The 16,745-nt window shown below is 46.2% G+C and overlaps 2 protein-coding genes across 6 annotated transcripts in view; both read left to right on the top strand.

Moving 5' to 3' along the window:
- The window catches only part of LOC119458107 (protein enabled), a 162,353-nt gene that overhangs the window by 138,637 nt on the left and 6,971 nt on the right, over nucleotides 1-16,745 (top strand). For all 5 annotated transcript variants that reach the window (XM_037719928.2, XM_037719926.2, XM_037719924.2 and 2 more), the window contains exons 6-10: nucleotides 1,424-1,833; nucleotides 5,036-5,136; nucleotides 6,356-6,386; nucleotides 10,275-10,390; nucleotides 13,643-13,782. In XM_037719928.2, the coding sequence (XP_037575856.1) occupies nucleotides 1,424-1,833; nucleotides 5,036-5,136; nucleotides 6,356-6,386; nucleotides 10,275-10,390; nucleotides 13,643-13,782 (798 nt within the window). The remainder of the gene's footprint in view (nucleotides 1-1,423; nucleotides 1,834-5,035; nucleotides 5,137-6,355; nucleotides 6,387-10,274; nucleotides 10,391-13,642; nucleotides 13,783-16,745) is intronic.
- Nucleotides 1,049-16,745, top strand: part of LOC119458115 (leukocyte elastase inhibitor A) — a 210,968-nt gene continuing 195,271 nt past the window's right edge. The window contains exon 1 of the mRNA XM_049670755.1: nucleotides 1,049-1,056. The gene's annotated coding sequence lies outside the window, so the exon portion shown is untranslated. The remainder of the gene's footprint in view (nucleotides 1,057-16,745) is intronic.

Consider the following 16,745-nt stretch of genomic DNA (forward strand, 5'->3'; position numbering starts at 1 on the left):
TGAATTAACAAGCTTGGTGTCAACGTGCACAAGCAAACATGAATACACTCGATGACCGCGGACAACCACTGTCAAAACGCGGGCGTGGGGAAATGCGGCCGCCGCAGCCAGCGGTTCGTGCGGTCTATCGCTTCAACGGAAACTGAGCGGCGTAAGCGCACAGCGCATACAAAGGTCAGAGCTGTGTGGAGATGGCTTTCAAGATACAATGCGCGCGACAACACCGACAGCCGGCACAGGTGCGAACGCATTTGTTGGCAGAGTAGAAGCTGCCCCCCCCCCCCCCGTGCTGTCTTCCCGGCTTTGCTCCTTTCACGTGGGAGATTGCGTCGCCAGTTCCCCTTGCGCCCTGTTGCAAGATACGAATTTGATGCCGCAGCACAGCGTCGCCCCCCCTCCCTCCCTCCCGCCCATTCCCCCACGGCCTTTCGCGCTATAGAAGTCTCGTTCGCTCCCCGTCAAGGCACGCGTCCCCCGCGCGCTTTCACTCGTATATACGGCGCGTGTCAAGATTTTATCACCCTTGGACTCATGCTCCACGTCTCATGCTCCTGCTCCGCATCGCCCTCGTTGATCTCTCCCATCGGTGGGCGCACCTCGCTGAGAAGCGTGCTCGCTACCACCCTTGTCAGCGAGATTTTCCCGCGGAAGCCGCATTATAACCGGTATTTCGTCTCACGCGGTTGCACTGTAAGCGGTATGCGTATACATGGAGTGCTATGGGAAAATTAACGGGAGTCTGAAAAGTCCGTACTATATCCGGTCCTGCATTATAAGCGGTTATGTTATAAGTGGTCTATACTGTATTAGTTATAAGCATACATTGGCTATATGTGGACATAGGCTGGCACGATAAGCCGATATACACTTGCCACTCGTGCACTCACACTCGTCGGCGCTACTCGTGCCCACTCATACTTGCCAACACTCACTCACATTCACAGTCACTTGCATTCACACTTACTGGCAGCCTCTCGCGCTCATGCTTCCATCCACTCACTTGCACTCATGCTTGCTCATACTCACATACGATCACACTCACCGGCACTCATTCCCGTTCATACTCACATCCACTCACACCCTTCGCCACTCGCACACCCTTCGCCACTCGCACACCCTTCGCCACTCGCACACCCTTCGCCACTCGCACACCCTTTGCCACTCGCACACCCTTTGCCACTCGCACACCCTTTGCCACTCGCACACCCTTTGCCACTCACACCCTTAATCACTCACTAACGCTCTGTATCATTAGTGTGGAGCGAGTCTGAGTCAGTGTACTCGTGGGTGAGCATGCCAACCTATGCATGTTGGCATAGGTGATAAACATTGATTTGCTTCTTTATATCCAATGATTTGTTTTGCCTGTGTTGGCTATATCGAGGTTTAAGTTATGACCATACATTTACTGTGTGTCTCGCAGTGGGCAGTTCCAGCCATCCGGCAACGCCCGCAAGTGGCCCGCCTCAAGCTCCGCCGCAGGCTCCGCCCTTTCCACAGGCGCCGCCTCAGCTGCCGCAGCAACCTCAAGCCAATGCAGTCATGGGGCACCACCGGACGTCGTCTGCGCCGGGAACCAACGGAGGCGCGCCTCCCCCTCCGCCACCGGGCGGAACGTCGGGCATGAGTGTGGCAGTGGGCAGCGTGGCCGCCAGTGGGCCCCCGCCTGCTCCGGCACCGCCCCCGTCGGGAGGCATGGCCTCCGGGGGTGCCCCGCCCCCTCCCCCACCTCCGCCTCCCCCCGGGGGCAGCCAGGGCCGAGAAGATGATTCGTCACCGCTGTCCCTAGCGGCGGCACTGGCAAACGCGAAGCTCAAGAAGACCTCCAACAAGGTGTGTACCGGGGTAGAATTTTAGCCCTTTCTCTGTCATGGAGCTCTGTCATGGAAAAGGGCCAAGAACGAGCTCGGCTCGTCAAAGGTACTCTTAAGGGTCAACGGCAAAGAAATTTCCCTTTGGGTAAACTTGTCATAAATGAGCAGTCATCATTATCATCACCCTATATTTATGTCCACTGCAGGACGAAGGCCTCTCCCTGCAATCTCCAATTACCCCTGTCTTGCGCTAGCTCATTCCAACTTGCGCCTGCAAATTTCCTAACTTCATCACCCCACCTAGTTTTCTGCCATCCTCAACTGTGCTTCCCTTCCCTTAATATCCATTCCGTAACTCTAATGGTCCACCGGTTACAGATAGACTACAGAGCAGTATATACCACTAAACCCATCTTTGCAAAGTGTCAGGGTTGGTAGTTGTATGTTTTCTTGTTAGCAGCCTTTCAACAGCACCTAAGCAGACAACGCGCGCACCTGTTGTTTGTCGCTATGACATGACTCCCAACATGTGGCCTCCGCGATTTTTTCAGCATTCTGCTGGTAGCCACGGGCATTGGGTGCTTGGGTTAGCTCGTGTCGCCAAGCGCCTGGAGTTTGGCGACACAGATGTGGTTGTCCGAGCGCCTTGACGACGAGCGGGCTTGTCGTAGCCCCCCACGGCGGCTACGGTATTTTTGCTGTGCAGCAGACGCAGCTACGCACAGCTACTGGTGCATGCGCTCGCATGCTCCAGTCTGGCCGTGTTATGTGGTGTGGATAGTCTTTGTCCTTCTCCAACTTGACCAACAGATAGGAGCCAAATCCAGATAGTGAATGTCAAGCACTAACAATAGCAAGGGTACTTATGGTCTGGGCTTATATCTCAGAGGTCACACTAAGGTGTCGTTGAAGAAGTCATGCATCACTTCGAGCGAGCAGCAATGACAGCGTTTTTTGCTTTTTCTTTTCTTCAGTTTGCCATCAAAAACTGCTATTTTTGCAAGCTTTTTGTGACCTTCACGCTCATATTTAAAATGTTGAATTTTGTGTGGAGGCCCCTCTAAATCTACACTATCTTAATAAACTAGGCTTTTTGCATGGTCCAAAATTTGGTTGCAGTTGGCCTTCTTTTATTTTATTTTGATTTTCGTTATTTTCGTGGAAAATACACATTTTCATCCACTATGGTAGCTCAGAGGCTATAGCGTTGCATTTTTGGGCACGAGGTTGCAGTTTCGATCCCGATCATGGTGGCCGCATTCCGATCGGGGCAAATTGCAAAAACGCTCGTGCATCGTACATTGGGTGCACAATAAAGAACCCCAGATGGTCAAATAAATCCAGAATGCCTCATATTCACATAGTCTGATCTTGGCATGTAAATTTCCAAAATATTTTTTATTTTTTTACTAATTTTTATCATTTTCTTGTAAATGCTGTTACGCTTCACATTCGCAACACATGCTTGAGATTTTCTATAAGTGAGCACTTGAAAGGGAGGCGGGGGGGAGGGCGTGTTCTTTAGATTGCTTTTTTTGAAGTATTCCGCAGAATAAATTTGCCATTTTTGGTCAAAGTTATTACTGATATTATTATCATATTTACTATTTATCAAGGATACTAGTGGGGCACGAAAGGGGTTTAAGGAGCACGGACACGTACTGTTGAAGTTGTAGAACCACTACCACACGTTTCTCCCTCACAGGAGGATGACGCTTAGCCAGTATGGAGGCTGATAAACAGTTCAAAGATATTCAATTTGATACTAAAGATTTCTCGAAGTGCCAGACCTGGTTATCATCCACGTTATCACGGCATCATGACAAGGAGTGAAATTTTTCAACACCGTGTAGCATTAAGGCTAGGTATGATGATGTTCGTAAATAGTCAAAAGATAAACAAGTGAGTTGCGCGTGTTCCTTTTGGGGGGACTGCGCTCGCATGTGGCAGCCATAGTGATCGCAGGAATGAAGTGAGTTTATGAACTGTGATGTCACGACGACTCCACCTTCTGGGTGGCGAAACTGAAATTGTTTCATAGAAACGAGGCTTATAATACGAGATTTGTGATAGTGTATATGGTATAGGCAGTCCTTTTGCCTGAGCAGAGTTGACATATAATATTTTAAATGTGTATTTTCTACAGAATCGATGGTGCGCTTGTGATGAGTAATGATGTTTTAGCTTTTCTTTGGGGTATCTTAATTTGCTTAGTTTCTAGATTACCGAAAGCACTGGTTTGATGCAATCTGCTGAAGTGCCCACACGGCACAGTCCTCTTTGACCTAATCTTCAAATGCTGTGTGGCTTTAACAGATTTAGGATAATGCATTTTTATCGCAGTTCAGGATCGGATCCTCTCGGGTTACGAAACTGTACCAGCTTCGTTAGCGCACGCTTGCAAAGAGCTAGCCAAGCAATTAAACGTTACTTGTGGGAAAGGCTCGGGTCGCCACCTTCTGCACTTTGTGTTGTTTTGCAAGCGCCGGCTTTTTTTCTGAACGGTTATCTGCACCTATTTGCCAGGTTCGAACTGGCCACTGGTGCCCCATCGTAAGTACATCCTAATTGAACGTGCTGAGTAAGTATGCTGCAAAGCATATCCTGTTGACATCTGGGTCTGACCTTAGCCTGTATCTTTGAACACCATACAGGCAGTAAAAGGCCTTTGAGGCGTTGAGATTCGATATTGTTGGTAAGGCATACTTAGGATTGTTGGGTGCACATTGATCTAACTCTGCCTGTGCTACACTTGTTTGGATAACACGGTCTTGTATTTATCAGCCGGAAAAAGGGTTACAGCGCATAGGTTCAGTTAAAATGCTGGAGTTTCGCACACTTTGGTCGTGCAGACTTTGGAAGAGATGCGTTGGCTGCGCGTGTTTGCATTGACTGCAAGCTTTAAGGATGCTTGCCTTACTGCGACAGTTTAGCTTGAGTGTTCTTTTATTTTTATTTCAAAGCGACAAAACATTAGGCAAAACTATGGCGAGCATCCTCACAGTCCTGCAGGCAAACCGGATGTGCGTGTCAGTCCCAGGTAATGACTGGCTGACGGCGTGCGCTGTACCTTCAGCTATGCTTCGGGCACGCATTCCCTGTTCCTGTTACGTTTGATGCTGATAGTACTGCGTGTAAATCGAATGTGTTAGTGTACCACCACATCTGCTCGCCCCATTTTTGCTCAACCTTGGCGCTTTTTTTTTTTTTCCCCCTCGCAGATATACGAAGGCACAGACACGCTGAAGAAGGGGAGTGGGGGAGTGCCCATGATGGGCATGGCGAGCATGATAGACGAGATGAGGGGCACCCTGGCCAAGAGGTGGGCAGTCCTTTTCTTGCTCTTATTCTTCTTCGCAGAGCGTGTTGTCACAAGTTGTCTGTCGTATCCTTCAAGTGCCACATGTACAATTGCACGTGCCTAGAGAGCACTTGAAGCCCATTGCGTTGAGCCGGTTGGTCTGACATGATGAGGTGCCAGTGCTTGGGGACATGACACGAGACACTAGATCAATGCTTTGCTGTGTCGCCTTCATCTCATTTTCGTGTCCCCTAGCATTACTGGTATTGGAATGCTTCGAAATCAGAGACACGAAAGGAAGTGAATAAGATTGAAACATGTTGCACGCGCTTAAAGACAGTTCTCTCTGATTGGACTTGAGCTCCAAAATTTGTTAACGTACGCCGTGTGTGTTTACAGAAAAGAGTTGCAATGTATGTGTCGGTGTTCATGTTGTATGCTGAGTACAACTAACAACCACAAAAGGACATACCAGACAAGGATGACAGAGTGCAAACTACCAACTGTTTATTGTCACTGAAATGTTGCCCCTGTATGCATTGCAGTAAGGAGGTCATTTGTAGACACCTATGTCAAAGTCTAAGAAGAAAACCAAAGAGAAGCCGGGCAGCGATGGCAGAACAGCGGGTACAGTGTATGACTTTCTAACCTAGGCATCTGCACATGCTCTCCTGACAGCAGCCCATATATAACAACATTTCAGTGACAATAAACACTTAGGAGTTGGTGCTCTGTTGGTCTTGTGTGTCCTTTCATGGTTGTTAGTTGTTCGCAGCCTATTGCAAGATGAACACCAGCTAGCCCAATTTCTCACTGTGCATGTCTGTTTGCTATGACGCCAGTGCATTGTCATGTAGCAGGTTCTTCAGTTTTAATTCTTTTGGCATTCGTTTCTCGTGTGTGTCTGTGTGTGTAACGAATTATGCTTGGCCAACTTATGACGTGGCTAATTGTCTGGCCTAATTGCTTAACATGAGCGATTTTCTTTAATGTGTCAAACTACTTGCTCACTTGGCAGCAGGCATCACGAACACTGCAATTTTTATGTGACTTGTGCCCAAATCATGGAACATCCTGTTGTATGCTAGTTATAGCCATGAAGAAAAAAAAGATGTGTACTTGAGTGGTTATTTTCTCTCCTGAAGCATTGGGTCCACACTGTAATATATTTTGTGCCGCTTTTTTCTTCTCTTTTCTTTTTCTCTCTTCCCTGCCATCCCTGTGATTTGCCGACTCGCAGACGAGCACAAGCAGAAAACAGCCAAAGTCAGGTATGGGCTTTTCAAGTCCCGTCACATTCCTCTGTGCTGGCTTTAGTCAGCTGAAGATGCAATTATCTTCAGACGGCAAAAGCACCTAGAGCTTGCTGCGTTGTCGCCTCCTAAGAAGGAGCCAAGACATATATCTCTTCACTGCAGCTTCCGTTTTAGCCTCCGTGTGTCTTTGGGTGTCATTACTGTATTTACTCAATTCTAACGTGCACCGTTTCTGAGAAAACACCGCTGAATATTACAGGCACAAAATTTAGTACAAAAGCAAATCTGCTATAAGAAATGTCCGAATCTGAAATGCGGAGTCTGAAATGCCAAGGACGGAGCTGAAGGTGGCGCACCGTGGGCAGTTGATACTGATAAAGCAGTCCCGGACAGCACTGAGTGATGCCCAGTCCGCTGTGGCTCGGACATAGCACATTTTCTTTTTCCAATTGTGAACAAATTGCTCTCTTTTTTACTTTGAAAATATAGTGAAGGAAGAATCGAGGGTACCGCATTTTGCACTTACTTCACTACGAAAATCAAAATCAAGGTGCGCTTTAATACCAAGGGCACAGTGCATTTGAATTGGTTTAAGTGTGTTTTGAAATGTCTTTGGCCATAACTTTGAAGGGTCACTAAAGAGAAGCGCTAGGTTACCTCAGATTTCCCTGATTAAAGAAAGTTGGTCTTTAAAGGAGAAAAACTAAGGCCAAACTTTTGTTCTTTGAAATGCGTGCCCGAAGTTTGACATTAGTGGTGTTGGTGAGACGTGGAGTTAGTAGTATTTTCCACATATCTGGGAGTGTCCTTATTTGTGAGAAAATTTACTGGAACTTGTCATGTCAAGCCTTCGCATTGACTTTATAGTTCGAAGGCTTCGTTGTGTTTTTCTTGTGGCAGCTCTTGCGATGCTCAGGCCATTGATTAATACTTGCTGCCATACTTCACGTCATACTTAGCAGGCAACACTGTGGAAGTGCTACGCAAGTAATGCCTTCATAGAAGTCTTGTTTCATGCATTTCTCCATGCAGTTGTTCTCGATATGCAACACTTTCTACGGAATGACTACTTCGTATATTACAGCTACAAGCTGTAGACTTAATGTTACGTCAAATCATACATTGTTTGTGCACTTTTGTGCTTGCAATACGCGGTGCACTATGTTCTACACTTATGCGCAAGATGTGACCACTGGTTGCACAAACATGTCACTCCACGCACTTGGTGGTACATAGATTCAAACGTGCAACGCCTCCCACGTAATAAATATGACGTAGTTTGTGACATATAAGTATGAGAATTCAGGTTATATTGAATTGCATGATACATAGTTGCACTTTCTTATGTGACGCTGTTGTTTTTTATCATGAATTCGAACAGTCGGAGAAGTGTCTGTAGCCTGTGTAGCGTTGCCTGCTATGTATAAGTGAATTGAGATATAGCAGCATTTTCGAGATGCTTAGTTGTAAGCACTTTGCCGTTAAATGGGTCTTAAAAGGTGAAATTGTTTTCTCTTGGCATTTCTTTTACATAAATTGTGACACGTAGAAAGCTTGTCTTTCAAAGCCCCGCACGCATGTCCTTCTCACTTTTCAGAGCTTCCTCGAAATTGAGGTAGGCAAACCAGCCTGGCACGGCTGCTTGCTACTTTTTTAAATTGTTATCGCTATTGACTGATGAAGTTGAGTGAAATTCTTGCATAGCTTGTGATCCTGCATGCCGTTCTATTGTCTTGATTCTTGTCACAGGCAGTGCCAAAGACTAGTACAGTTTCAATTGATAAATTATTGACTGATTGGTAGATTAGTCGGAGGAATGAAAGTACCGTAATTATCAAATTATAAGGTGAGGGTGCAGTCAGAATACTAGAAAAAAATGAACTTGAGTATCCACTGCTGTATGTTGGCCGTGTTTGTATTTGAACTTGCATAACATTTTAGCGCTGTTGAACAACGACAAAGGTGAGACGTAGGCAGCAGACAGCATGTCCTGCTGCCTATGTCTCCCATTTGTCCTTGTGTGCCAGCGCTAAAATGTTATCCAAGTATGCACGCTAATACAAGGCTACATAAGAGTAGCAGACATTATTCAGACTCATTGGGGATTTTCCGAAACAATAATTGGAATAATCGGTGCAGGTTATATGCGAATTTTACTTGAAGGTCTGACTTCACGGCAGCGCGAATTTTGCCTGATGGTGTGGCTTCACAGCAGTGCAGCAGTTTCGAGTTGTGGTGTAGCCTTACGGCAGTGTGACATGCGCGGCTGTGAAGTCGCACTATAAGGTGACATTTGCACTGCCGTGAAGTGGCACCTCAGGGCAATTTTGCATATGACCCGCACCCCATCATTACTGTTAAATTCTCATTCTCGGTGCGGGTTATACGTGTAAAAAATATGGTACTGCCTCACCTGCCAAGGTTTGTTAGTTGCTACAGTTTGTGCTGCAGTCTAAATTCTGGATCACTGGAAGTGTGTTGCTGCTGCTGCCATATTGAAAAAGTAACTGAATCTATCAGCCTCACATATAGGGCGGGGGGTGACTTTGAGGCTAAGGATTCTGGGAAGAAATCCTTGCCTTATATTCAAATAAATATGGTACATTTGTCAAGTCTAGACTAATAGTTACGACACAAATAGTGGAAAGTGTTTTGATATGAAACATTCGTTTTCTGAAACAAGAAGCATTATGAGTGTGAATCACAATTGATTTGTGGGAAGAAAAAAAATTTGCCGAGCATTTCTTACAACTAAAGTGTTCCATCCTCTTGTCACGCACTAGCATGCACGTTTGCTTGTAGTAGAGTGTACTAGATTGGAGGAGTGGGGGTCCAGCGGACGCCTTGGCAAGCGCTGAGGGTGAAGCGAAAAATGCGGAAATTGTGGCGAGCGCAGCCGTCGCCTTATTCTGAATCTCTGGCCAATAAACGTTGGCTCCGGCTGTTTCGGCAGCGCTCATTGGCTGAGGCGAGCTCACGGGCTGAGTAGCTGTCGTCTGCTCGATGCACCGTTGTTGTTGCGTCGTTTGCATTCTTTCCGCCACTGTTTTTCCATTTTATTTACAAAAGATAGGTGGGGAATAACACCAGTGTTGCCGCCACCGAGTATCCACCTGTAAAAGCTCCATGCAGCTGCGGTAGGGTCTCCGACGCGACAAGCGTCCGGCCGGCGCACGGGGCAGCTCATTCGGGAGAAAGCGACGGTGGCGCCACCAACTTCAGCGGGGAGCCTTCGTTGGACCCACTCCCCCAATCTAGTACACTCTACTTGTAGTGTGGATGTTTCATTTTGCTGGCACTGTGTCAAACAAGCCGACAGCTTGAAGCTTTATTTGGCTTAAAGTGTGACTGCAACGATATGTTGCATTGCATAAAAGCTAGTTGTAATGATAGTGTCACCTATGAAAGGCTCATTGCAGAAAGTTTGCGAAATTCCAAGGGGTCATCGAAAAGCGCTTGCAAAAATCTGGGCTTTTCCTATTGAAACTTGAAAAGCAGCCCACCAAAATTGACGCAGAGACTTAGCCCAGCACGAACATGATTCGCCAGTTCACTGCTTCACATACTTGGTGTAGGCTACGTGTGGCTGCAATTCCAAGACGTTTTCACATATTGTTAAAGGCAGAAATTACGATTGGGACAGCTGCCAAGCTGCCGCGTGCAATTCTTTGGATTGACATCATATCCACCTTATTATGTACTGTAGTGTGACAGACGTAACATAAGACGAAAGAAGCACACAGACGAAGTGCTACACTCACAGCTAAGGTTTATTGGTATAAATCGAGCATGTAAGTACACAAAAAATGACGGGTATGTACTAGATAGAGGAACAACGAAAAGGAATAAGAACAACGAGAACTCAACACTACCATGTGGCATCTGTTTTCTTTTTTTTCCTAGGAGGCTGAGTCGTCGACAGATTCTCGAAGGACGTGGGACAAGCAGGGTTCGACCAATGGCAACAGCCCCAGCAAGGTGGCTGCCAGCGGTGCCGAGTCGCCAAAATCGGGTCGCGGGTGAGTTGTTTTCTTACGTTTTCGTTTTGCTGAAAGTGTTGTAGCAGTTGCTTCATGCAGCTTCTGGCCAGTCTGTCCATCCATGCATCCATCATTGAGTGTTTGCAGCTGCCCTCATTGCACTTACATGGTACATCATTATGCTCTCAATCTCTTCCTGAACTTAAAGTTTATTTAAAAATTGTATTTCAGTACGCTCAACATACATACTGTGATGATGTTGATGTACAGGTGTCATCGCTCGAAGTGTTAACTTGTGGGTTCTTGGTGTCTCAAAGGAGACCAACCACCGCGGGTTCGAGCTTAGCGAGCCACAGGGCCGCGTCAGCCGTCGCCTCCAGCACCGCTGTGCACGAGCTCAGGCCACAAGGGGCTACCGAGCGACGCACGCAGACATAGTAATGCCCTGAGATAACGGAAACCGTTTATTGAATCCGTCGGCAACAGCACTGCATAAACGCCCGCACGGCGGGGAGCCAAAGGGGTCCCGCACCAAGGGCGAAAATACAGAAAACGAGCGCCTATAGCACGTTGCTGCGAGAGCACAGGCTCAAGCTGGGACACGCCGCTAGGAAAAATCCCGGCGGCTATGCTACATGCTCTGGCGATAACCAATGGGTCAACTCGTGAGAGCTCAGGCAATGTCCTTCGGCTTCGGCTTTCGAAAAGTGCGGCTCGGCGTGGTACGACCTCGCTCGAGCACTAGGTACCGCTCGTCGGCTTAGCATCGGGAAAAAGGATCAGCACAAAGTACGCGCTCCCCGCACGGGCAAAGGCACCGTGCGCGAGCTCAAGTCCTAGTCACAAAGGTGTCAGCGGATGTGAGGAAAGCATGGACGTACCTTGTGCCGGTCCCGGAGATAAGAGAGCCACGCTCAGTAACTAGCAGCCGACGCGGCCATGTAGTGACGTCAGTGCCCCGCCTTCACCGCAAACCACTGCGTGTGGAGTGCCACCTCTGGAACCGGTTGGGAGCGGGTGGGTATGGCGAGAGACGGCAGAACAGGTGAAGCCCGCACAATGGTGCCGGTGCCTCCCTCAATCCCCACAAACTAAAAATTGCAATCAAATAATGGGCTTATATCATTCGTTCGGCAGTGGGCACGGAACTGGAGCATTGTGGATTTGTGGATTTCTATGCTTAAGCTGAAAAATGAGAACTAATTATTTTTGTATGTAGGTATTGAAGAAAAGTAAACTCTGGTATTCGTATCGACATTTACCTTTAACCCCAAAAAGCCCACGTAGCATGCCACATCAAGGAAAACTAGAAGAAATTGTTCAGTTTTATTTCTGGTCATGGTGAATGCGTGTGTACGAAAAAAAAAAAATCACCGAAATGTTATTTGAGTAAAAATTGATTACTATTGTAATTAACAAGTAATTGGTTTGCTGAACTACCCACAACTGATAGTACAACACTACAGGGTATCAGAAGTGCCACAACGGGCTTTGTGTGAAGTTTGAGGTATCAAACTTAGTGATGTTAGTCTCTGTACAGTTATCACATCCGCAATTGCTTGAGTGAACTTATTTCTAGCGTATCAAACTTTCTCAGACACAGTCTTAATTCCAGCTGCGGTGATGGTATTTATTTCATACATATAGCTGTCGTGGTATTCCAGTGGCTGCGGCATTCCTCTGTAGATTTTGAGGTCGCTGGTTTGATCCCACCCACGGTGGCCGCATTTCGATGGGGACAAAATGCGAGATATGCTCATGTAATTAGATGTAAGTCTAATTAATCGGGAGTGGGCGGTAGTAGATGGTCAGTGGTCGGACATGCGATACAAAGGCACCAAGGCAAAGCGCGCATGCTCTTGCCCTGCCGAGTGGCGGTGAGGAGCGGGGAGCAGGGACTGTCGCATGTGAGCTTTGTGAAACGCTCGGCAAGGAAAATGTTCATTCGTTCACTCGCTGGTTATTTTGTTCGTTCATTTGCTCGTTCGTTCGTTCAGACTCTCGCTTACTTCAACAATTACCGGCAATGGTTGCTGCACTAATTTTTTTGTTTCATATGTATTGTCAGCCTCCATTTGGACACTTTTGTTGCAGGGTTCACTTGTCTATTCGTCCGATTGTCTTGAAGTGCAGTCTGCGCGGATGGCTTTTTGCCTGAGAGAGTGCTGTCTTAGTTGTGCTGTCTTATTTGGGATATCGTAGTTTACTCTGTCATTCCTTTCCTGGCTGTTGAGCAAGCAAAGAGGAGACATCGTCCCTTGCCCGATTTTGCTCAGGTGAACTGAAATGAATAATTAAAGCGTTCATGGGGGGAGTTCATTGGAAGTTTAATCGATCGATTGCCCAGCTCTGCTCTGAACACATTATTTCACTGAAATCGCCTTTGCAGAAAGCGAAAGCTTGTTGAAGCATAGTCTGACATCCAACTTAACCGCGAGTTCACTTATGCAAAACTAACAAGCAACTTTACATTGCAGATTTCAGGCATTCATGTTATTCGTGTACCAGTTTAGAACTCTCGTGCAACGGTAACGGCAAGAACGACCCATGTATCTACCAGAAATTGCACTTAAGAAATCTGGGTAGAAACCTTCATATTTAGCAAACACGAATACATAAACTAATTAGCTGTGTCAGATTTAATTTGAAATATTTGTCACCAGTGAATACATGCTTGTAACAAATATTGAATATGACAAAGGTATTTTAATGTCAGACGCAGTGGCGTTATAATGGCACTCGACTGTACTGCACTTTTCCAATGCTAGTGGCCTCTTCTTTGCGACTTTGAATATCCCTTGATGCTGAATAATGATTCGACTCGAGGCAAGGGTTGCCACTGTCCACTGTGGCCACACTTGCGCTCATAGGTCACAACAATAAGTGGATACTCTCACTCGTAGCCACTCATCAATATTTTTTCGATTTATTTACTTCTCTCACACTTGTGTTTACTCGCATTCATTAACACTCCTACTGGCGCCCACACCTTCTCGCCAACATTCCTCACTCTTGTTCATGCTCTCCTTCAATCACACTTACCGGCACCCACTAATGCTCATACTCACGTGCACTCACACTCGCCAGCATTTGCTCACGTTCGTACTCGCATCTACTTTCACTCACAGTCACCGACTTTCGTTGATACTCACACCCACATTTAATTACACCTTTCGTCACTCACTCGCACTCTATCTCACGTTTGTGAAACCAGTGTTAAGTGAGTATGCCAACTCATGCTTGCGCGTCCCGGCCATTGCTTCACCGCTTGCCATTTATTTTATTTTTCAGGCAGCGCATTGGGTCGCTGGGTGACACGGACGTCATGAAGGTGAACGGCGTGGACGTGCTCGACATGGACAAGCTCAAACAGGAGATCATGTCTGAGATCCGCCGTGAGGTCAGCAAGATGAAGCAGGACATCATTGAGGGTGAGTGTCGTGCTGCCTGCGTGCGTTTCGTCATCATCATGTCCACTGCAGGACAAAGGCCTCTCCCATCGATCTCCAATTACCCCTGTCTTGCACCAGGTGATACCATCCCACACCTGCAAATTTCCTAATTTCATCACACCACCTAATTCTCCACAGTCCCTCAGCTGCCAGCAGGCGGCAATACAAGTTTATGCTAGTGGCGTCACGGCATAAGTTTGCATCTCCATATAAAAATTCAACCTTGCATTTTTTTCTTAAAAACCAAGCAATTAGCTGTGCTGAGTGTTACACTGAACAATGTAGCCTCTAAAATATGATCTTACTGCGAAACTTGAAAAAGAACAGTGCAGCGGTAAGTGAAAAATCTTTTTCCGAAACATTTTAAGCGAAATATGCACATCCCTGTGAACTGCCAATTGAAGCAGCAATTTGTTTAGATGTTCTTTCTGCCTCACTTTTTTTTTTTAATTAGCTAGCCAAATAATACATATCAGCTCCATCGGTGTCCCATCAAAGTCAAAATAATGGAAGTCGACTGTATAGAATTTTTATGACTTAGCATGATGATTGTGTGTAAATAGTTATGTTTTAACATACATTCTTATCCAAGCCATGCAGTCAACTCTAGCTGAAGTGCCAGCCATGATGGCGCGCGGTGGTTATGGTGTCATCCTGCCGAGCGCAAGGCCACAGATTAGGTTACCAGCTGCATCAGCCACATTAAGATCGGAGCTAAATGCTAAAGTATTCGTGTGCCGTGCTTTGAGTGCCCACTACAAAACACCAGGCGATCGAAATTAACCCGGAGGTATCACTACATCTCTCATAGGCCTTGCGTTGGCTTGAGGCGTTAAAGCTGGATTCACACAACAGGACGGATTGCTTAAAGACAAAATATTTTTTGTGTCAGTGCTCCTCATTCAACTCTAGTTAGACTAAAGCCAGATTATACAACACAACATTTGGGTAGGTGAGTTGCACAGCCATCAAAACTAACCAATGATGATGCAACTTTTCAGCAATGTTCTTTCTAAACTGCTCAGCGTGACATTGGACTATTGTGATATACTGAAATAAGGAGCACAAAGCACAGGTGTAACAACTGTGTTTAGAATGGCTTGTTAGTTCGCCCTTTGTTTCCACAATATCAACTGATGGCTTTGTGACTATGTACTTTGTACACAGTCTCCAATGCTATTCCAATCTCTCTAATGCTGTTCACTGCATGCTTAGAAGTATTCAGACTGTTACACTGGGAAGGCTTACGAGTGAGGATCAACGGCGAATATCTCGACAATCTTTGCATTGCAGATGACATTGTCCTATTCAGCAACAATGGGGATGAATTACAACAAAAGATTGAGGTCCTTAACCGAGAAGGTGTAAGAGTTGGGTTGAAGATTAATATGCGGAGGACAAAGGAAATGTTCAATACCCTAGCAAGGGAACAAGAATTCAGGATCGCCGGTCAGCCTCTAGAGTCTGTGCAGGAGTGCGTTTATGTAGGTCAATTACTCACAGTAGACCCTGATCACGAGAAAGAAATTTACAGAAGAATAAAAATGGGTTGGAGTGTATACGGCAGGCATTGCCAAATCCTGACTGGGGGCTTACAACTGTCGTTGAAAAGAAATGTGTACAATCATTGCATTCTACCAGTGCAATAACATATGAAGCAGAAACTTGAAAGTGAACAAAGAATCTCGAGAACAAGTTAAGGACTGCGCAAAGAGGCGACGGAACGAAAAGTGTTAGGCATAACGTTAAGAGAAAGGAAGAGAGCAGCAGTGTAGACCAGAGAGCAAACAGGGATAACTGATATTCTAATTGACATTAAGAGAAAAAAAATGGAGCTGGACAGGCCATGTAATGCGCAAGGTAGATAACCAGTGGACTGTCAGAGTTACAGAATGGGGGCCAAGGGAGGGGAAGTTCAGTCGAGGACGGAAGGAAATTTGCAGGTGGAAGTTGGAATCGGCTAGCGCAAGACAGGGGTAATTGGCGATCGCTGGGAGAGGCCTTCGTCCTGCAGTGGACATAAAAATAGGCTGACGATGATGGCGATAACTGTCCACATCTTAGTGCCGTGAAGATGTCCGCATTGAATGTTTCGCATAAGGTGTGCCTGCCGTTCCACCAAGCCTCAACAATTGCTAATACGAGAATCGCATTTTCTTTTCTAGCTATAATTGGGGTAAGGATTCAACACTCATCATTCTAACTGTGATTGTTGTCTTTTCAGCTGCGTACCATTTTGTCACGCTTATAACCCACAAGAAGAGTAAGAATGTTTTTACATTAATGGGGCCCTGAACCGCTTTTTATCGAAGTCGAGAAATGCATTTGAGGTTAAATTAAACTATTTCACACTCACTTTGCTGCAAAAAAGTACTTCAAGGTGTTCAGCAGAAGCAGAGTTATTGACAATCAAACATACCAATCGCGGTGCTTCCGCTCCTTCTTCAATGCCTTGCACTGTGAAGGCTAGGGCAGAGTGGGGAGTGCCCACAACACTCCACCTACTGAATGTCATCGTGGTGCACAGTACAAATGTGATTTTGGATGTTCACATAGACACCACTATTTCCAATTTCTAGCACGAAGAAGCACATCACTCTAAAAAAATGTTTACACTCTTTGGGTGGTTTCTTGTCCCCAAACAATAATCATCATCTGCCTACTTGCGTTTCCTTTCTTGAAAACTCGGCTCTCGCTACTTTCCTGCCAAGAATGCCGTGTCACGCTGATAACGCGCAAGCCTTTTATGACTAGGAAGTACCGGAATCGCAGCGTTAAGACACGACCCAAAGGGTGTAAACTTTTTTTAGAGTGACTGATCCAAACACCCTTCTTGATTGATGTCAGGTATTAGCCAATAGCAGCTGCGTATGGGAATCTGCTAGGCCGTTATGAAATAAAGCATCCAGAAAATAGTGAGGAGCAGGTTTCTGTTGAAAACA

This window comes from Dermacentor silvarum, chromosome 7 (genome assembly GCF_013339745.2).
Source record: "Dermacentor silvarum isolate Dsil-2018 chromosome 7, BIME_Dsil_1.4, whole genome shotgun sequence".
Classification (NCBI taxonomy): domain Eukaryota; kingdom Metazoa; phylum Arthropoda; class Arachnida; order Ixodida; family Ixodidae; genus Dermacentor; species Dermacentor silvarum.